General features: G+C 45.6%; 1 protein-coding gene across 1 annotated transcript in view; it reads left to right on the top strand.

Annotated features, from left to right (window-relative positions):
- LOC118389308 (syntaxin-8-like) overlaps positions 1 to 23,224 on the top strand; it is a 53,390-nt gene that overhangs the window by 4,438 nt on the left and 25,728 nt on the right. Inside the window, exons 5-6 of the mRNA XM_052490328.1 lie at positions 4,516 to 4,646; positions 7,772 to 7,864. Coding sequence (XP_052346288.1) covers positions 4,516 to 4,646; positions 7,772 to 7,864 — 224 coding nt within the window. The remainder of the gene's footprint in view (positions 1 to 4,515; positions 4,647 to 7,771; positions 7,865 to 23,224) is intronic.

Below are 23,224 nucleotides of genomic sequence, written 5' to 3'. Positions count from 1 at the left end.
TCACTAACTTTGTGTGCAAAGAAGGTCTTTGGACTTCCGTACGACCATTTGTCTGAGCCCATTCGACGCCATTGGAAGTCTCGTCTGTCTAGACTGTCATATTGGGGCCGGCGCAGGGCAGTTGACTTCTAAATCGCTCAGTTTCTCATTCATCAAGAGGCTTTGCTTGTCTTGCACTGGTGATCACACTCTTGGCACTGCCCGAAACTGGTACACTGAGGCTCAGTGAAAAAATTAAAGGGATCGGATGTGCAACCCAAGCTTTTAGAGTTTATAGTTTATCACTCTCCGCTGAGCTCATATCCTCATCCTGTCATCCTCATCTGCCAGTGGACCAATCAAAGCACTGGACGCCACTGGCTATATCCTGTATTCTCATATTATTCTTAACTGTAGTGACAGTTCTGTACAGGAGCTTAGGAAAACACTTCGGAAAACGGTCATTACTCAGCATCGGGCTTGACCTGCCCCATCCCAGGTGACGTATATTTGGACAGCCAGGAGGTGAAATGAATGGCGCTCACTCAGTGGTAACGGCATGGACTTCCGCTGTCAGGTTTTGAGTATGTTTTGTATGTGAAATTAAATGAGGGTCAAACCCCATTCATTTGACAGGATCGTGCTCTTTTAATAATACACAGGCTACAGGGATAATACTGAGGTTTTCAATTTACCTTCCAGGAATAGTGGAATGGCCGTGTGTGGTAAAACTCAGGATCAGTCATCGATTGATAAAATTTGCAGACTTTCGAAACGTGAACTATTTTCTTATTAGTCTGATCTGAGACTGCTCCGTTTATACGTGTTTCACAGACTTTCTTGTTTGGATTAATCCACTTAGGGGCTGAAAGCAGGGAGGGATGGGAACACTTGCTTTTAGCCTTTTTATAGATCCCACAGTCAATTACGAATATTGGTGGCCCATAACTAAATCAAATGGCATCTAATGAATTACACAGTTGATCTTACTCTTGTGATCTTACCGTTTCAAGTTTCCCCGGGAAAATATACAGTACCAGTCAAAAGTTTGGACACACCTACTCATTCCAGGGTTTTTCTTTATTTTTACTATTTTCTACATTTTAGAATAATAGTGAAGACATCAAAACTTTGAACTAACACATATGGAATCATGTAGTAACCCAATAAGTTTTAAACAAATCCAAATATATTTGATATGTTATCTTCTTCAAAGTAGCCACCCTTTGCCTTGATGACAGCTTGGCACACTCTTGACAGTCTCTCAACCAGCTTCACCTGGAATGCTTTTCTTTCCTTAATGCTTTTGAGCCAATCAGTTGTGTTATAACAAGGTAGGGGTGGTATTAAATAAAATAAAGATATAAAAAAGATAGCCCTATTTGGTTAAAGACCAAGTCCATATTATGGCAAGAACAGCTCAAATAAGCAAAAAGAAAAGACAGTCCATCATTTACTTTAAGACGAAGGTCAGTCAATCTGGAAAATTTCAATAACTTTTAAAGTTTCTCAAAGTGCAGTCGCAAAAACCATCAAGTGCTATGATGAAACTGGCTCTCATGAGGACTGCCACAGGAAAGGAAGTTACCTCTGTTGCATAGGACAAGTTCATTAGTTAACAGCCTCAGAAATTGCAGCCCAAATAAATGCTTCACAGAGTTCAAGTAACAGTCACATCTCTTTATCAACTGTTCACAGGAGACTGCATGAGTCAGGCCTTCATGGTCGAATTGCTGCAAGAAACCAATATTAAAGGAAACCAGTAAGAAGAAGAAACTTGCTTGGGCCAAGAAATACAAGCAATCAACATTAGACTGGTGGAAATCTGTCCTGTCCTGGTCTGATGAGTCCAAATTTGAGATTTTTGGCTCCAACTGCCCTGTCTTTGTGAGACGCAGAGTAGGTGAACGGAGGAACTCCGTATATGTGTGGTTCCCACCGTGAAGCGTGGCGGAGGTGGTGTGATGGTGTGGGGATGCTTTGCTGGTGACACTGTCTGTGATTTTAGATTTCAAGGCATACTTAACCAGCATGTCTACCACAACATTCTGCAGCGATACGCCATCCCATCTGGTTTGCACTTAGTGGGACTAGCATTTGTTTTTCAACAGGACAATGGCATAACACACCTCTAGGCTGTGTAAGGGCTATTTGACCAAGAAGGAGCGTGATGGAGTGCTGCATCAAATGACCTGGCCTCCCCAATCACCCAACCTCAACCCAGTTGAGATGGTTTGGGATGAGTTGGACTGCAGAGTGAAGGAAAAGGAGCCAACAAGTGCTCAGCATATGTAGGAACTCCTTCAAGACTGTTGGAAAAGCATTCCAGGTGAAGCTGGTTGAGAGGATGCCAGAGTGTGCAAAGCTGTCATAAAGACAAAGGGTGGCTACATAGTGGCAAATGGTGGCTACAAATATAAAATATGTTTTGATTTGTAACACTTGGTTACTACATGATTCCGTATGCATTATTTCATAGTTTTGATGTCTTCACTATTATTCTACAATGTAGAAAATAGTACAAATAAAGCAAAACTCTGGAATGAGTAGGTGTGTCCAAACTTTTGACTGTTACTGTATTTTGATGTACAGTGTATTCTGTACTTTGATACTGACGTGGGGTGGGTGGATGATTTGAGAGGGGGTGGGGAAGAGTGGGTAGGTAGACCTGGCACTCAGTGTGTGGTCTTTGGGGTGGGTGGGTATTAGCCTCGCTTGGATAACCTAAGCTGTTCCATTTTTTCGAGGAGAGGGGTTGGTCCGGGATAAGGGGGCTTATTTTATTTGTGAAACAATACATTAGAGAGAGATTAGCCTCTAATCAAGCAAAGAAGAGACGTGGCGCCTCCATTTTGAAGGGTCACTGCACCCCAACCCTCTTTGGAACACCCCCAAGCCCCTTACCACCCCTTTTCCCATTATCAATCTCTCCTTATTTTAAATAGTTTTAACCTTTATTTAACTAGGCAAGTCAGTTAAGAACAAACTCTTATTTACAATGACGGCCTACCAAAAGGCCTCCTGAAGAGGATGGAGGCTGGGATTAAAATATATATATATATGACAAAACACACATCTCGACAAGAGAGCCACCACAACACTACACACTACACTACTGCAACAAGTCGAAATGAGTTCAATCGGCCTTGTCCAAGTTACAGCCTCAGAGGCCTGTCTGTATGTCGGGTCCTCAGCGGCGGTGGAGTGTGATGCGGGCTGCCCAGAGATGCCTGATTAATAAGTTGGCGGGCCCCAGTGGGCGGTTAATTGGATAAGCTTTAATCTTCACACGGCGGGAGGAAGTGGAGATCTGCCACGCGGTAGGATAGTTACCAAACCTGTCGGAAAGATTAGCTTAGCGCTGGCTACCGACCTCCTTGTCTCGCCCTGGCCGCCGCTGCTGAGTAAGCTGGGCCAAGGAGTAAAGAGAGGGAGATGGGGTGCTTCAAACTACACACTCGCCCTCGGAAAGAGGAAGGAAGGAGGTGTCGTCATGGCGCCATGCTTGACACACATCACAACCAACTTTGAGTTCAAATTTAGTACAACCTGTCCTGTCCAATACCAGCGTGAGGAGAGGAACTTCACAACGTCCACAAGTATACCTATTTGAGGTTTCTGATCACACCATTACTTTACCTGGTGACATTGTGGTTTGTTATGAGCCTGGAATCACATCTACAATGACATATTTTTCATTCTTTTCAACATAGTGTACCACAAGGATTTGATGAGCTGTATGATATTGTAGTAAATGGGCTTTGTTAAGGGATGTGGAGGAGATTTTAAGTGCCTACTTCTGACAGCCAATGGCTGCAATCCTAATTTCCCTGACAGCCAATGCCAGTCCTCCAGTCAGTCCAGTCAGCGCTGTCTGAGGTGAATTGCTGGGTCTGACCAGTAGGTGACACTGTCTTGACGGACGGGATTGATCTATCTGTACTAACAGAGAGCTTGACACTTCACCGCAACACAACCTCTGGGTCTGAGGCAGCCTCAGACAGCTTTTCCCCATTAACAGAAAAATAGCTCAAAACCACACAACAGTGTTAAGCACTACACAACACAACAAGAGCACTCTGGTGTGCGTGCCCGTGTGTGTGCGCGTGTGTGTGTCAGTCAGAGTGAAACACAACTGTAAACTTGAGGGCCCGTGGCTGTGTATGATTAGCATGCAGTGTTTACATGTCGAACAAGCCGGTACTAGTTTTTTTTTAAAGCAACTAAACATATCTGCTTCCTTGTTCAGAACGTAAAAACCAAACAAGAAAATAAATAAGCCTTGTCTCATCTGAAGGGAAGGCCATGTTGTTACACAAGTCCACATCAGATGAGTAACATGAGTGTTACAGATGTATCCGCTTGCCACAGAGGTTGCACTTGTGTCCATTGTACCGTGTTTGTTTGCGAAGCCGAGGGTTGACGGCGCGTGTCGGTAGTTCCGACGTGTGTCCCGTTCAGGTGATTGACAGGTACAGGGAGTGTGTTCTCTCCACCCTTGGCATGCTGATCATGTTGTTGTGTGACATTTCCCAGGTCGACCCTGATGCCAGGGGCGGGGGGAGAAGGAGGGACCTCGGCCAACCCCTGGCTGGTCAACGAGTCAGAGGACACCAGGGGCCTGGGCTTCTCCGCGATCAAACAGCAGCAGCAGCGCATCGTCGAGGGTAAGGTTACACAAAGTTCAGATAGAAGTGTATGGTGTGGAACTGTCAGGTAGACTAGGGGGTGTTGTCAGCTCTATTCATTGTATATCTGTCGACAACAGTCCGAACGTTTCACATCACTGACTCTGAATACACCCCTGATCAGATCTAAGATCAGCTTGTACCTTCAGAGGCCTAACTTCACCCATGCAAAACTGACCTGTGATCAGTGCCTCTAGTAGGAAACACAGAGGTGGCGGTCCTCCTCGAGGCTACACCTTGATAACTATATGCACACGGTCACAGGATGAGGTGAACACAGTAACTCACATTCAGCAGATTCGAATTCCAGCCTCTCCCAGTTCCTAAATCGTTCCCACATGCACTGTAACTGCAACATCCAGGCTGATCCTAGTACAGTTCACCTGACTCCACATGAGTCTCTCCTCTGTTATGTCTCCATTACGGTTCTGGCTGCGATCTGGCTATTTTCAGTTTGTCAGTATTGTGGGGATACAGTGAAACCGCATCAAGGTTGTGAGCCCCCATTGGGAGTTCCGGATGTAAGTTTAGGGCCTATAGTGAGCAACCAAATCTGTGGTCTCACAGATTCCTGTGGTGGTGTCTGTGTCAAATTTAGAGACAAAGGGCCTTCTCCTCTCCTCACCAAATCCCTGAACCCCATGAAGCACATATAATAACCTGGACAAACTCAGTGTAACACCACCCCTCTGTAAAATTGTGATAGAGAATGATAGTTTCCCACAAGTTATGTATCCGTCTCTGTCACAAAGTCACTGTTCAGCTGCCCCCCTCTCCTTTTTCACCCAGTACAGTTAGAACAGTTAGAATAACAGAAGTCAGGCTGAGGTGTGTGTGTGTGTGTTTATTTGTGCGTGCGTAAAGGCATGTCTTTGTCGTGTGTGTGTGCGTTTGAAGTGCTGTGAGTCACCTGTGGCACGCTGCCCCCTAGTGTTGCTCCCCAGTGCTGAACCCCAATAGCGTCATTCCTACTCACCAAATGGTTGCCCTGTGAAATCACAAAATTGCTCTCTCTCTCTACCAATGAGTCATTAAAGAAGAATTTCGGCATGTCTTTATAGTTTTACCACCTCTCCGCTGCTACATCTGACACATTTCTGTTTGGATGCGTAATGTGCTCTAGAGTATTTGTATGGTAGTTGAATGGGGTTTTCCTAATTGTGGGTTGTTTATTGATGAACTGTATAATGCAGGAATCATCAACTAGATTCAGCTATGGGACCATTTTTTTCTTCTTGAGGGGATGGTCAGGGGCACGGAACGCAATTACAAATCATTTGTAGACTGCAAGTAGACCGCAAATAAGCCAAAACAGATATATTTCACTGAAACATAATATTTTCAAACCTTGCTTACATTTGTATGCGATCACGTATGTCTCTCTATGATGAGTGTGAATACTTTGGAACAGATTTCCTAAATGAAGATCCCTTAGAGCTGATTTGGTGGTGTTTTTACAGTCTTATAAATACAAATATATACAGGGCCTTTAGAAAGTATTCACACCCCTTGACTTTTTCCACATTTTGTTGTGCTACAACAAGGTGGGATTCAAATGGATTTAAGTGTCATTTTTTTGTCAATGATCTACACAAAATACTCTGTCAAAGTGGAAAAAGTTACAATCACCTTTGGCAGCAATTACAGCTGTGAGTATTTCTGGGTAAGCTTTTCACACCTGGATTGTAAAATAATAAATCAATTCTTCAAGCTCTGTTAAGTTGGTTCAGGTAGATTTAAGTCAAAACTGTAACTAGGCCACTCAGGAGCATTCAATGACATCTTGGTAAGCAACTCCAGTGTATATTTGGCCTTGTATTTTAGGTTATTGTCCTGCTGAAACGTGAATTTCTCTCCCTGTGTCTGAACCAGGTTTTCCTCAAGGATTTTGCCTGTGATTAGCTCTAGTCTGTTTCTTTTTATCCTAAAACAATCTGTAGTCCATGCTGATGACAAGTATACCCATTACATGATACAGCCACCACTATGCTTGAAAATATGAATAGTTGTACTCAGTGATGCGTTGTTTGATTTGCCCCAAACATACTTATTTGTATTCAGGACAAAAAGTTTTACTTTTGTGCCTTGTGGCAAACAGGATGCATGTTTTGAAATATTTATATTCTGTACAGGCTTCTTTCTTTTCACAGTGTTATGAAGTAACTACAATGTTGTTGATCCATCCTCAGTTTTCTATCACAGCCATTAAACTCTGGAACTGTTTTAAAGTCATGGTGAAATCCCTGAGCGGTTTCCTTCCTCTCCGGCAACTGAGTTAGGAAGAACGCCTGTATCTTTGTAGTGACTGGGTGTATTGATACACCATCCAAAGTGTAATTAATAACTTCACCATGCTCAAAGGGATATTAAATGTGTGTTTTTAAATGTATTTGTTTATTTTTTATAGGTGTCCTTCTTTGCAAGGCATTGGAAAACCTCCCTGATATTTGTGGTTGAATCTGTGTTTGAAATTCACTGCTCGACTGAGGGACCTTACAGATAATTATATGTGTGGGGTACAGAGATGAGGTAATCATTCGAATATCACGTTAAAAACTATTTTGGACACAGAGTGAGTCCAAGCAACTTATTATGCACATTTTTACTCCTGAACATATTTAGGCTTGCCATAACAAATATGTTGAATACTTGACTCAAGACATTTTAGTTATCATTTTTTATTAATTTGTTGACATAAAATGTATTTTAAAAAATGGGTATTGTGTGTGTAGGCCAGTGCCCTAAAAATCTAAATTTAATCCATTTTAAATGCAGGCTGTAACACAACAACATGTGGAAAAAGTCAAGGGGTTTGAATACTTTCTGAAGGCACTGTAGATATATACTTTCGAGGAAACATCAGGTTGTCATCATAGTATCAACGCTTACCTTTGCAGGATTTTTAAAATTCTTTGCTCAGAAAAGTTGGAGGTACAAATAAAATCCCCCTTTGGCCAAATTCGGCCCACGGACCGCCAGTTGGGGAACCCTGCTATAATGTATAGGTCTCTCTCTTATGGAGCACCTCTCTATTTCTGTCTGTCTCTCTCTATGCTGAACAGGGCTGAGTTAACCCCTTCGTCCCTCTCCCTCTCTCTGAACAGTTCAGGATGCTGGGTTGGACGCGTTAGCCGCCGTCATCGGCCGACAGAAGCTGATGGGTCAGGATATAGGCAACGAGCTGGACGGGCAGAATGGTAAGGAGGGGTGTGTGTGTGTGTGTGTGTGTCTGCTATTTCTTCTACGACCTACTCTGCGTCAATCAGATAAGTCCACCCTACCTTTCACCTCAACAGTAAGACACAATCTCTTTATCATATTGTGTATGTGTCTCCCTAACAAAGGAAGAATGTATATAGTTCATGCATAGTTCTACCAGCCACACACCAGACTAGCCACACCTTACTCCAAACCACTGTGTGAAATCAATCAGACACGCTATTATTTCAGTCATGGAACAGGGGTCAGTACCCTTTACAGGTGTTCCAAGCCACCTTGGTCAGAGTCACAGAATTAAATAAAGTGTTCATCCCAAATTGTACCCTATTCCCTACACAGTGCACTACTTTTCACCAGATCCTGGTCAGAAATAGTGCACTATATAGGGAATAGGGTGCCGTTTGGGACGTAGACGATGCATCTCTATTGTTAAAGTGACCTCACGGTGAGCTCTCAGAAAACGTCCTTCCGTCCTTCTAGAAGAGCTCTGCTGGGGGTGGATCTGTGACTGTGTCAGGCTGTATAGTCTGGTTAGGAGGAATGTAAACATCTAGCCGTCCTTCTAGAAGAGCTCTGCTGGGGGTGGATCTGTGACTGTGTCAGGCTGTATAGTCTGGTTAGGAGGAATGTGAACATCGAGCCATCCTTCTAGAAGAGCTCTGCTGGGGGTGGATCTGTGACTGTGTCAGGCTGTATAGTCTGGTTAGGAGGAATGTGAACATCTAGCCATCCTTCTAGAAGAGCTCTGCTGGGGTGGATCTGTGACTGTGTCAGGCTGTATAGTCTGGTTAGGAGGAATGTGAACATCTAGCCATCCTTCTAGAAGAGCTCTGCTGGGGGTGGATCTGTGACTGTGTCAGGCTGTATAGTCTGGTTAGGAGGAATGTGAACATCGAGCCATCCTTCTAGAAGAGCTCTGCTGGGGGTGGATCTGTGACTGTGTCAGGCTGTATAGTCTGGTTAGGAGGAATGTGAACATCTAGCCATCCTTCTAGAAGAGCTCTGCTGGGGGTGGATCTGTGACTGTGTCAGGCTGTATGGTCTGGTTAGGAGGAATGTGAACATCTAGCCATCCTTCTAGAAGAGCTCTGCTGGGGGTGGATCTGTGACTGTGTCAGGCTGTATAGTCTGGTTAGGAGGAATGTGAACATCTAGCCATCCTTCTAGAAGAGCTCTGCTGGGGTGGATCTGTGACTGTGTCAGGCTGTATGGTCTGGTTAGGAGGAATGTGAACATCTAGCCATCCTTCTAGAAGAGCTCTGCTGGGGTGGATCTGTGACTGTGTCAGGCTGTATAGTCTGGTTAGGAGGAATGTGAACATCTAGCCATCCTTCTAGAAGAGCTCTGCTGGGGGTGGATCTGTGACTGTGTCAGGCTGTATGGTCTGGTTAGGAGGAATGTGAACATCTAGCCATCCTTCTAGAAGAGCTCTGCTGGGGGTGGATCTGTGACTGTGTCAGGCTGTATAGTCTGGTTAGGAGGAATGTAAACATCTAGCCGTCCTTCTAGAAGAGCTCTGCTGGGGGTGGATCTGTGACTGTGTCAGGCTGTATAGTCTGGTTAGGAGGAATGTGAACATCGAGCCATCCTTCTAGAAGAGCTCTGCTGGGGGTGGATCTGTGACTGTGTCAGGCTGTATAGTCTGGTTAGGAGGAATGTGAACATCTAGCCATCCTTCTAGAAGAGCTCTGCTGGGGGTGGATCTGTGACTGTGTCAGGCTGTATGGTCTGGTTAGGAGGAATGTGAGCTCCCTGACGTACTGTTTTAATGCGTTTGCGGAGAGAGTCAAGCTCTGTCCTGGAATAGGAGGCAGACGGCGGGCAGAAGGCAGGTCTGAGCATATCGCTCCGGTTCGTCTACAGATGGAGGCACTTGAGAAAAGGTTGTAGGATGCCAGATAGTCATCATCCGCCTCTCGCAGGACCATTAGATCTCATTGTTTCCTCAACCGTCTCTCGCAGGAGCATTAGATCTCATTGTTTCCTCAACTGTACACTCTCCATCTCAACTACACATTTCTTACTTGTATCCCCAAGAGACTCCAGTTTTGCCTGATTATTCGTTTTAAAGGTCCAATGCAGCCGTTTTTGTCCCGATATCCAATCATTTCTGGGTAACATTTAAGTATCTTACCAGGATTGTTTTCAATTAAAAAAAAATCTAAAATGAACAGAAACACCTTTGTAGCAAAGAACAATTTCTTAAACAATTTTGCTAGGACTGTCTGGGAGTGGTCTGAGTGTGGAGGGGAAAACTGAAAACTTGCTGTTATTGGCAGAGAGGTTTGGGAATCTGTTTCTTATTGGTCTATTAACTAATTTACAACCTGGTGATATCACCAGGCAGTCCAAACAGGCAGACATTTCAGGCTGCCTTTTCAAACAGCTCTTACACTAAAAGGGCATTATCATCATTTTCACAGTGTTATTCCAACCTCGTGTGGAAATGTATATGAAACACAGGAAATTTAGTTTTTAACTGCACTGGGCCTTTAAAAAAAGAAAAGAAAAATATATTTATATATAATATATCACTTGCCACTTTTGGCCTTTGTCTCCTTTCAAAGCGATGTTTTCTGAGAACAGAATATGTTAGGGCGCTGTTGACGTGTGGAGGACACCCAAAGCCTATAGGGGGCAGAGGAAGTGCGAGATGGACTTCTATCATGCTTGGTGTCACTGTATATTGACTATAGAGCGTATGGAGTGAGTGGGCTTAGTGGTCTGATAGAGGAACGTTACACAGAGTTCATTAGTTCCTGCTTGCTGTTCTTGGCATGTTCCCGGGCCGCACCGCAACGCCACAACCCCCGCGGGCCAGACAATTAGTGGACCGTTGGACTAAATGGTGCTTTTCTTTCTCCCGCCATGAGCACAATGTGATGACATGATTGATGTTCTCTCCCTAAAGAGCCCAGACTCCTTCCTCTGGGACATTATAAATGTAGGCTATATCCCAATAATGTTAAACAGCTTCTTAGTTATCTTGTTAGTCCTAACGGAGAAGAGCGGATGAAGCCATAGCCCCAAAATCACACCACTTTGTTTATGTTCTTCAGCCGTTTTGGTGGCCACCTATGAATATTCAATGCATATTTCAATTTATTTATAGTGTGTTTATTTTAGACGGCCAGTTCCAAGTTCGGTCAGATGACTTTGTATGGTCCTTTTCTGGGGCTGTGCTGAAACAGATCCCGCAGGGATGTGTAATCGAATGACCTTTTGAGATGGAAACAAAAACGAGTTTCCCTTCTGCTGCTGGGAAACAAACAGTAGACGTTTGGCCTGCGATCCTCCCCGAGTCAGAGGGTAGCTACGGCTTGATTGTTTCAGCCTGCTCTCCTCTTACCTTATTGAGCTAGAGAAGGATCATTGGTTCCCCTTCGATCCTCAGAGTCCGAACTGACGTGTTTTTCTCTTTTCACCATTCTTTTTTGAAGTGCGTGGCGTCAGTGTTTCCAATAACAAAGGACCTCGGCGCGGCAAATCGTCTGACGCGACGACGGTGAGTTTAACTGAGAGTCCGGACCCGATGCCCCGGCAGCAAGCGAGCGCAGCAGGCGATTGAACACTTCAGCCCTGATACAAAGTGGCTTTGATATTTTAGCTAGGCAGACCACATTTCCCTAAAGTGCACTTTATCCAAAGTTTTTGATAACGGCTCTCTTTCACTCTTTCCATATTTTCGATCACGACCGAATGCATCTCCAAACGCCGCCTAGTCCCCTGTGCATGTTCGAACCTCTAACCAGGTCCGCCTGGTTGAAATTGAAACCAAACCCGGCAAATAAGAGTGTTAGGAGGCCTGCCTGGTCTCACGGACTGGCCCACCTGTATGCCTGTCCCCGGGGGTATTACTTAGAGGTGATAAACAGAGGGATGAGATGTGAGGGAGGGGATCCAATAGTGGATCAGTCCAACATCCTGCAGTCTCCACCGGCTTCCCATCTGAATTTACAGAGGGGCTCAGAGTTCACGAGACCAACTGACTATTACTCACCCGGTCTCACACACAGGCCCTCAGGGCTCTGGAGCCTACAGGCTTCCCTCGCTTTCTCTCTTCCCTGCCTCTTTACCTCTGCCCTTCTCTTCTCCCTTCTCTGTATTTTCTCTCCTTTACGCCTCGATCCCACCGACAGTGTCGTTGCATTTTGGTACACCAGAAGTACATTAGTTTCCAACGGAGCGCTGCCCTTGCCATTGCATTGCGGAGGCAGTTGCAGTGCGTTCTGTGTGGCTTTATACGCTGGATTTATCGAACGTATGCGTCAATCTGTGTGCGTAGACGCATTGGCAGAAATGGTAGCAGAAGGCGAATGTTGAACGTTTGTTGCACACATATCCCGGTGATGCATCGTACCATTTTAACCCTCTTTCCTCTTTCTCTCTCTCTCTGGCTCTTACTTATCCCTCTCTCTCTCTGCCTCCTCTCTACCTCCTCTGCCTCGTCCACCTCGACCTCCTCTCTCTTTCTCCTCTGCCTCCTCCCATCTTCCCTCTCTCTGTTCCCCTACCCTCTCCCTCCTCTCTCCACCTCACCTCTTTCGCCACTCCTTCTTCTCTCTCTCCTCTCTGTGAGTTATGGCTGAGATGTCATGGTCCCAGAAGAGGTGTGGGACAGGTGGAAAAAATAGGATATATCACACAGCGTGGTGAGCAGGGGAGGCCAGGGAAGGACTTCAAACAGCCAGGCATACTGATTGCTGTTAGCCTGAGAGTTCTCTTGCTTGATTTAGGGGCGGGACGGTCTGCATAGGGCCCCGCAGGCCTTGCAGGGTGCTGGGGTAGAGGACGCCGTGGCTGCAGGCTGGAGAAACTGGTGGGTGACTTGAATCCACACCAAACCAAGCCATGCCACCCTAAAGACATCATACCACCCAGGTTCTGATGGGCATACTGTATTTGATGGTACAATTAAGGATATGCTGGTGTTTTAAAAAGGTCTTTAAGCTATAGGGCTATATACCCAAATGCATGATGGAATGCGGGCCTGCAGGCACGCACACACTAAGAGAACACTCTCAGGGGACACACTCAGGGAACACACTCAGGGAACACACACACGCGCACACACACAACCTAACAGAACAGTTCATGCTTTATATGCCCTTATGAGACACAGAGGTTCAGTTAATGTTTTCTGCATACTTTGTGTGAATAAGTGTTTGGAATGTTTTTCTTGCCGTGTTGTACTTAAGTGACCCGTTTTATTGCGTCGTACAGCTTTGTAGGTGCTGCATTTCTTACTTGTATTAAATGACAAAATTGACAACGTAAAAGTAACAGGCTGGCATAATGCTTTTGGAGAGGCAGGGAAAATTGATTTAATTTGAAAAGCCGAGACTCCGACAGTTTGAGTGTTCCCTTTCTCTGTCTTTTTAGGGGTTCCGTTTTTCTTCTGATCTCAGTCCTGTTGCAGTGTTTCCCTGTAAATAGATTAAGCTCTGTGCTCGGAGCTAGCCTCTGACCTGAGTGCAGTGGAGGTTGCAGTCGGCTCCTTTTTGGGAAAGAGCTTGAAGCCAGGGTCATCAGTGAAGGTGACCTGTTATGAGTTTAAGAAATGAACCCAAGGCCCTCGGTTTCTCTTCCATCCCTGTCTTAAAAAACACTGTGAATCTACAATGAATGGTGAGAAAGGGTTGAGCAAAGTAGTAGCAGTTTTAATCCCCAGGCTTTGCAGGTGTGATCTGTGAAGACAAGAAAGCCTTTTTCCCATTTGGACAGTAGATTTTTCCCTCTTTTTGTTCTGTTTCTTCAATACCTATAAAAAGAAAAAGTCAATCTATGTTTTTGGGTGTGAAGATTATTTATGATATGTGTCATCACCAGGCCTGTTCATATTTCTGACATGATGTGGCGTAAATCAACCATATTTTTATTTCCAAATTCAATGTGGCAGAAAATGTCCCTGTGCGTCTCACTAAATGTTCTATATCAACGAAATGAAGGTTTTTGCTGCTAGAATCAACATGGTTTGACTTTATTGGTGTTGATATTTCTCTGATTCGGGTCTGGAACAATGACATCAGCCCGTGTCACAGTGGTCTGTGATTATGAGTGACGGCCAGTCTTGTAAAAGTGGGTCTTTTCGCCGGGCTGTGGAGGGTTCCAGCTGTAGGGACTAGTTTTCCACAATACACCCTCACTTTGGTTGGAATAACCAGGGAAAGGAGGGTGTGTGGTTAAGCGTACGTGCACACACACACACAAACACAAACACAAACACACACACACACACACACACACACACACACACACACACACACACACACACACACACACACACACACACACACACACACACACACACACACACACACACCCTTTCATTCCAGGGTTTGTCTATCTTCCCTATTACAAGCCTCATTAAAAAATCCAACATAGTCGACGTGGGCTGATCAAATGGATGGATGAGTTCATTTATTTTCCACACGCTGTTTGATGCTATTTAATCAACAAAGTTTCCCGCTAAGCCGATCCCCTTCAAATTCCCCACGCACAAACCTTTCAGAGGAATCAGTCATTGCTGTTTGTTCTGTTTTCTTTCCTCCACCTCTTCTCCACTTTAATAAATAGACTGCGGCCCTGCGACGACTCCGCCAAAATGTGCTGCTCGCCGCTTGCACATCAAATATCCCAGCCGTGACCTCTGTGTGTTCTCCTGCCTGGGTCTTTTTCTGTTTTACTAATAACACTCTGAGTGGATTTCACCATCGCTAGGCAACACTGTGTCCATATCTTTCTGTTAGGCGACTATATTTTTGTACAGAAGTGAGCTCATTCAGACCAGAGAGAGAGAGAAACAAAACTTAATTTAGATTGAGATCTGCCGGTGGAAGATGACAGAAAGATCCAGAAGGAAGATCACTTTGAACAGATACATGTGGCCTAAACATCCAGGATTGTTATGTCGGACACTTGCTAAGATTGTTAGACGTGTATCCATTTCTATATGAGTAAGTGATGACTTATTTATTTTTTGAGCCATATCAGGTCATAATAGGAGCCTATTGTCAGTGTTGAAGATGGGCCTATGGGCTAGCCTGGTCCCAGATCTGTGTGTGCTGTATAGACAACTCTTATGGTTGTTTGGCATGACAATGACCATACTGTATATAGGACCTAGCAAGATGGCACACAGATCTGCGACCAGGCTATTTCTAGGCCTCAATAGTATGAAACAACTACCACCCTCTCTCTTTGTAAAGGACTCTTTATGCTGGGGGAAATAGGGAGATATGTTTCTATGACATAGTCATTAGTCTGTTATTTCCCACTAATAATTACGTCATTGATTCGCTGCTGCATCATCAGAGTCGCGGCCGGGGAACTCTAATGAGGTCCAAATAAATAGTGGAACCCGGGGAACATTCTGGACTGTTTGGTTAGAACTGCTGGAGGACCAGTGATCTCACCAGTTGGGTGGTCAACCCTGGCTGTGGAGAACAGAGCTCTTGGTCACACTCTTCAGAGAAACAGTCCCGCGAACAAATAAACGTACGCTAATGGCGGCACTCGGCGTTGAGGCGGAGCCGGGTTGCCGGGGCAAGGTCGACGATTGATTTATCACCCGTCCGCTTTGCTCCAGCTGCGAGCCAACGGTAGGGTGGTCAGGTAACAACTTAGTAGGGCTTAGGGATGAGGACGGAGGGGTGGGGGTGGTGTTCGTGTCACGAAAATGGGTGTCGTCATACATGAAGACACGCCCGACTTTTGTCTGGTGTCACTGAGCTTTGAGTAGCAGTTACAGAGAGTGGATATGACCAACTGACTTGGTGGCTGGAGTTTGACACGACTCTGCCCCACAGACTTGGACATAGGGAGGATTCTTCATGTACTAGATATAAGAAAATACACCTTGTATACCTTCAATCCTAACACCTTAAAACAAGTCTGTTGGTGGTTCACGGATAGTTTTCAGGTTCAGTGTTATGGTGCTTTGGAACGCTGAACGTGTCAAGTGCTACTGCTGGCTGCCGTGTTGTACCCTCTCTCATTGAAGAATAGCCTAATTTGACTTGAGTCACACTACTGTTATTTTCCACAAATCTCTCTCTTCTCTGAAGGTGTTCTGTGGAAGCCCTCCTTTCTGTAACAGTCTCAGTACATGTACATATTTAGTCACTTCCTCTGAGTCGGATGTTTATAGGTCAGAGTAGGGACACTGATCTAAGGTCAGTTTAAAATGTTCTTTCCTTATGATTAAGGTTAGGATTTGGGGAGGGTAAGCTGGTCCTGGATCAGTACACAGGGTCTGCCTCAGCTTGTATAACCGGGTTCATGCCCACTTGGTGACTGTGACACTCTAAACTTCTGACTCAGATGGAAAATATTTTCTGAAAGGCCTGGGAACTTGCCAGAGGTTTGTGGACAGAACTCTGGGCGAGAAGGTGGTGGGCAGCACAGGTCTTTCCATATGCAGTCATTTTAATAGCTTTTGGGGAAAAGGACATTTGAAATGACGTATTCTGAATATCTCACAGCAGTTACGCTTCTCTCCTGCTTCTTTCTCATAGAGATCATCTGACGAATGTGATCAAGTTGTAATTGAGAAAGATCTGGGAACAACCAATCCAGCGGGAGAAGCTGGTTAAAACCACGTCATTATCCAGGATAATGTCTACATTATCTGGGAATGTCTACTGTGCAGACTAGCGCTGCTGCAGGAGTATGAATTCACTGCCCACCCCATTCATAATGACACTGCTCTGTGATCGAGTGACAAAAAATTGCCAAGGCGGGAAAATGCTAGACGGGCCTCCTGTTTGACAAATCCTGACCTGAACACGATCGATCATATGCCATCTCCTTGTCCCACCTGATGGTAGTTGCATCCCTCTCTGTCTGGGACACAGTGTCACTACGGCAGATTGGAAGGGGACAAAGTAACAATGAGGCGAAGGAGATTCAGGTTAGGGCAAGCGACAGAGATGGCCGCCGCTTCGCGTTCCTAGGAAACTATGCAGTTTTTAGTTTTTTTTATGTGTTATTGCTTACATTAGTACCCCAGGTCATCTTAGGTTTCATTACATACAGTCGAGAAGAACTACTGAATATAAGAGCAGCATCAACTCACCATCAGTACGACCAAGAATATGACTTTCGCGAAGCGGATCCTGTGTTCTGCCTTTCACCCAGGACAACGGAATGGATCCCAGCCGGCGACCCAAAAAAACGACTTCGTAAAAGAGGGAAACGTAGCGGTCTTCTGGTCAGACTCCGGAGACGGGCACATCGTGCACCACTCCCCAGTATACTTCTCGCCAATGTCCAGTCTCTTGACAACAAGGTTGATGAAATCCGAGCAAGGGTAGCATTCCAGAGGGACATCAGAGACTGTAACGTTCTTTGCTTCACAGAAACATGGCTCACTGGAGAGACGCGATCGGAGTCGGTGCAGCCAGCTGGTTTCTCCACGCATCGCGCAGACAGAAACAAACATCTTTCTGGTAAGAAGAGGGGCGGGGGCGTATGCCTTATGTCTAACGAGACGTGGTGTGGTCACAACAGCATACAGGAACTCAAGTCTTTCTGTTCACCTGATTTAGAATTCCTCACAATCAAATGTCGACCGCATTATCTACCAAGGGAATTATCTTCGATTATAATCACAGCCGTATATATTCCCCCCCAAGCAGACACATCGATGGCTCTGAACAAACTTTATTTGACTCTTTGCAAACTGGAATCCATACATCCTGGGGCTGCATTCATTGTAGCTGGGGATTTTAACAAGGCTAATCTGAAAACAAGACAGAAACTAAACGAAGAAGCTCCCACGCTGAGGTCTGTTTAACGCTGGTCCGACCAATCTGATTCCACACTCCAAGACTGCTTCCATCACGTGGACTGGGATATGTTTCATATTGCGTCAGACAACAACATTGACGAATACGCTGATTCGGTGTGCGAGTTCATTAGAACGTGCGTTGAAGATGTCGTTCCCATAGCAATGATTAAAACATTCCCAAACCAGAAACCGTGGATTGATGGCAGCATTCGCGTGAAACTGAAAGCGCGAACCACTGCTTTTAATCAGGGCAAGGTGACCGGAAACATGACCGAATACAAACAGTGTAGCTATTCCCTCCGCAAGGTAATCAAACAAGCTATGCGTTAGTATAGAGACAAAGTAGAATCTCAATTCAACGGCTCAGACACAAGAGGTATGTGGCAGGGTATACAGTCAATCACGGATTACAAAAAGAAAACCAGCCCCGTCACGGACCAGGATGTCTTGCTCCCAGGCAGACTAAATAACTTTTTTGCCCGCTTTGAGGACAATACAGTGCCACTGACACGGCCTGCAACCAAAACATGCAGCCTCTCCTTCACTGCAGCCGAGGTGAGTAAAACATTTAAACGTGTTAACCCTCGCAAGGCTGCAGGCCCAGACGGCATCCCCAGCCGCGCCCTCAGAGCATGCGCAGACCAGCTGGCTGGTGTGTTTACGGACATATTCAATCAATCCCTATCCCAGTCTGCTGTTCCCACATGCTTCAAGAGGGCCACCATTGTTCCTGTTCAAAAGAAAGCTAAGGTAACTGAGCTAAACGACTACCGCCCCGTAGCACTCACTTCCGTCATCATGAAGTGCTTTGAGAGACTAGTCAAGGACCATATCACCTCCACCCTACCTGACACCCTAGACCCACTCCAATTTGCTTACCGCCCAAATAGGTCCACAGACGATGCAATCTCAACCAAACTGTACACTGCCCTAACCCATCTGGACAAGAGGAATACCTATGTGAGAATGCTGTTCATCGACTACAGCTCGGTATTTAACACCATAGTACCCTCTAAGCTCGTCATCAAGCTCGAGACCCTGGGTCTCGACCCCGCCCTGTGCAACTGGGTACTGGACTTCCTGACGGGCCGCCCCCAGGTGGTGAGGGTAGGCAACAACATCTCCACCCCGCTGATCCTCAACACTGGGGCCCCACAAGGGTGCGTTCTGAGCCCTCTCCTGTACTCCCTGTTCACCCACGACTCCGTGGCCACGCACGCCTCCAACTCAATCATCAAGTTTGCGGACGACACAACAGTGGTAGGCTTGATTACCAACAACGACGAGACGGCCTACAGGGAGGAGGTGAGGGCCCTCGGAGTGTGGTGTCAGGAAAATAACCTCACACTCAACGTCAACTAAACTAAGGAGATGATTGTGGACTTCAGGAAACAGCAGAGGGAACACCCCCCTATCCACATCGATGGAACAGTAGTGGAGAGGGTAGCAAGTTTTAAGTTCCTCGGCATACACATGACGACAAACTGAATTGGTCCACCCACACAGACAGCATCGTGAAGAAGGCGCAGCAGCGCCTCTTCAACCTCAGGAGGCTGAAGAAATTCGGCTTGTCACCAAAAGCACTCACAAACTTCTACAGATGCACAATCGAGAGCATCCTGGCGGGCTGTATCACCGCCTGGTACGGCAACTGCTCCGCCCACAACCGTAAGTCTCTCCAGAGGGTAATGAGGTCTGCACAACGCATCACCGGGGGCAAACTACCTGCCCTCCAGGACACCTACACCACCTGATGTTACCGGAAGGCCATAAAGATCATCAAGGACAACAACCACCCGAGCCACTGCCTGTTCACCCCGCTATCATCCAGAAGGCGAGGTCAGTACAGGTGCATCAAAGCTGGGACCGAGAGACTGAAAAACTACTTCTATCTCAAGGCCATCAGACTGTTAAACAGCCACCACTAACATTGAGTGGCTGCTGCCAACACACTGACTCAACTCCAGCCACTTTAATAATGGGAATTGATGGGAAATTATGTAAAATATATCACTAGCCACTTTAAACAATGCTACCTAATATAATGTTTACATACCCTACATTATTCATCTCATATGTATACGTATATACTGTACTCTATATCATCTACTGCATCTTTATGTAATACATTTACATTTACATTTAAGTCATTTAGCAGACGCTCTTATCCAGAGCGACTTACAAATTGGTGCATTCACCTTATGACATCCAGTGGAACAGCCACTTTACAATAGTGCATCTAAATCTTTTAGGGGGGGTGAGAAGGATTACTTATCCTATCCTAGGTATTCCTTAAAGAGGTGGGGTTTCAGGTGTCTCCGGAAGGTGGTGATTGACTCCGCTGTCCTGGCATCGTGAGGGAGTTTGTTCCACCATTGGGGGGCCAGAGCAGCGAATACATGTATCACTAGCCACTAACTCTGCCACTTTGTTTACATACTCATCTCATATGTATATACTGTACTCGATACCATCTACTGTATCTTGCCTATGCCGCTCTGTACCATCACTCATTCATATATCTTTATGTACATATTCTTTATCCCCTTACACTTGTGTGTATAAGACAGTAGTTTTGGAATTGTTAGTTAGATTACTTACTTATTATTATTACTGCATTGTCGGAACTAGAAGCACAAGCATTTCGCTACACTCGCATTAACATCTGCTAACCATGTGTATGATTTTCGGTTTGCGACCGCTAGCAAATTAGCGTGTGGGAACTCAAAGGGTTTCTGGGGAAGGTAGCTTCATCATTCAAACGTCTACTTAAGTTTTCCCTGTGAGATTGATTCACTCTTTTCACTTCTTCGCACAGCTTCATCTTCTTTGTCATTCCATTTGCTGGCATTGCATGTGCCATGTCCCTGATCTTGCAAATGGTCTCACTAGTTTCGCTTCCCAATGGCTTCTTCTTTGAGGTTCCATTTGCTTCTCTTGCACTCTCTCACAAATGGCTGGTGAGGTGTTTGGTCGGTTTCTCCTATCTTTTTTTCCAGAGGGGGTTTGTGACAAAGATGAGGTGGTCAGGATGGGATCACAAAGACAGTCCAGCTGGAGGAGAGTGGAGAGAGATATGCGGCAAACTGCCATTCATGTATTAAAGAGTACAATTCAACAGTCAGGATTGACTAAGTCATATCCTTTTGATGGAAGTCTAAGTTTGGAACTCTGGAACTTCTTCAGGTTGTGTAGTACCTTAGCTTGGTCTCAGATCTGTTTGTGCCGTCTTGCCAACTCCTGTGGTCATTGGCGCGACCGCACATGATAGCACGGACAGATCTGGGACCAGGCTTGTGTAGTACTACCTCAACCATCTAGTGATTTAAAGAGATGTTAACCCAATGCATGGACTCCTCTGCCAATGATGGTTTGGGAAGAAAGGCCATATACCTAAATGAGTGTCTAATGTTTATTTATGTGGCTGAACTGGAGAAGTGCCAATAGGCTGATTCTCCAGTCACACATTTAACAGTATTATATAGCGACACTGGGAGAAAAGGGGTCATACCTGGCATCGCTCGGGGCTTTCCATGTGTTATACACGTTGGAATAGTTAGTGTTTTGGGTGACACAGTATTGCCGTTCCTCTCATCTCAGGCACGTCCCATGATTCATATGCAATTTGTGCTCTGAAACAGCAGACCAAGAATACACAGACGATCTCTGTGTAGATCTGTATTGTGGTCGAGGCTAAACAACTTGTTTTCCCTGTGCACGTGGCAGTCTACTGTTAACCATTTAAATACTGTCGCAGCTCGGAGACCTTGATAAAAGCTGTAGTTTTTGTCTGAGAGTGAGAAAGAGGAGGGAGAGAGAGAGAGAGAGAGAATTCTCCGATTTATTGTATTTAAATGTTTTATTTTTTATAGATGCCATAAAGCACGTAGGAGGTATTCCCGCCGTCAGTCCAGGCCGCTGTCTTGCTCGGAGGATCTTGGCTTTGATTAGCTGCTCTACATCTGGAACGAATGTGGCGCTCCGCTCGTGACAGTCGTTAGTAACACACACACATGCGTGCGCACGCACGCACGCACGCACGCGCACGCACGCACGCACGCACGCACGCACACACACACACACACACACACACACACACACACACACACACACACACACACACACACACACACACACACACACACACACACACACACACACACACACACACACAAGCAGCAGAAATGAGACCCACATTAAAAGGCAATGGGCAGGAATTCCCAGACGCCAGAAAAGAGGAGTGGTCTATGGATGTGCCAACTATGTGACGGAGAGGGCGAGGCACGACCCGGAGAGGGAGATTTAACACCTCTTCACACATTCTTTGTCATGTTAGGACAACTGTACGGAAAGTAAATATAATTATTTAGGAAAAGCCTATTCCTTTTTACAAACCCAGTCTTTTCTCTCTCATTTGCACCAATAATGTCAGTGCGCTGAAGGCAGTGTGAATGTTATATTACAGGGTCTGGCACAATCTCAAACATGAGCGATAGAGGCATATGTGTATAAAAGTATACTAAACAACCATTTGCAGCGGAATATGAACGAGATGACAGATTAAAAGCGAGCTGTTTTCAAAACACACTGAGGAATGGGAATGCATTGCAATGCGGTGAACCTTAATTGAACTTTAATGATCATTTACCCTTTTAACAAAATTAGCTCGATTTGAATGTGGCCTTGTTTAGCTCGCTTCACCACCAGAGAGGGAACAGCTGTGAAAGAAGAGGCAGAATAAAAAGCCCTTGTTCATGTATTTCTTTCTTTCTTTTCCCATTTTGTTGGTCATCTGTTCTCATTGGCTAAGGGATTGCCAGTGCTGTAGAGCCCTATGGATTGAATGACCCTGAGTCTGCTTTTAAAGGGAGCAGCAAAGCCTGTCCACGGCTAATTGTGCTTGGAATAGCTGGATAAAAAACTCAACCCAAGACAATTCAACCCTACGTATATCGCCCGTTAAGCACAGCATGTGCAATATCACATCCACAGCATCTTCGAATAAACAATTACAAGTGCCAACTTTCCTCCTGACCCTTTTGTCAGCAATTAAAAAGACTGCTAGCTGACAACTGTCCTCACTGTGGGGATGTTATTGGTCTTAAAGGGAGGAGTGCGTTTGATGATCGTCTTTGAATGATTTAAAGGGGATGTGAAGATTAGCTGGCTGCCTCTCCGTCTCATACTCCAGTATAAAGAGTCACTCATCGAGTTACTCATCAACCAGTGGCGTCCGACCACCGGCGTGGGTGAATGTGGAGACTGAGGAAGAAGCTCTCCGGTCCAACACGTTGGTCTGACGCACACACGTAGGTGGGCGCACTCAACACACACACACAAACATACTTTTTCTCTTTGATGGAGACAACTCACCACCCCACAGCAGCAGCCCAGGGCAGGGCGTCAGAGACCGAAGTGTCGCCCGGCTCCAGCTCATCTGCACCTCGTCTGTTTCTCAACGGGGCCCCAGATCACCTCCAGATGTCCCCTAGCTCATAGCCCTGTCCTGGGCCCAGCGAGTCAGTGGGAGAGGCTCCTTGGTCCTCCA

Source organism: Oncorhynchus keta, chromosome 32, assembly GCF_023373465.1.
Source record: "Oncorhynchus keta strain PuntledgeMale-10-30-2019 chromosome 32, Oket_V2, whole genome shotgun sequence".
NCBI lineage: Eukaryota > Metazoa > Chordata > Actinopteri > Salmoniformes > Salmonidae > Oncorhynchus > Oncorhynchus keta.
This window is presented reverse-complemented; position numbering and strand designations above follow the sequence as displayed.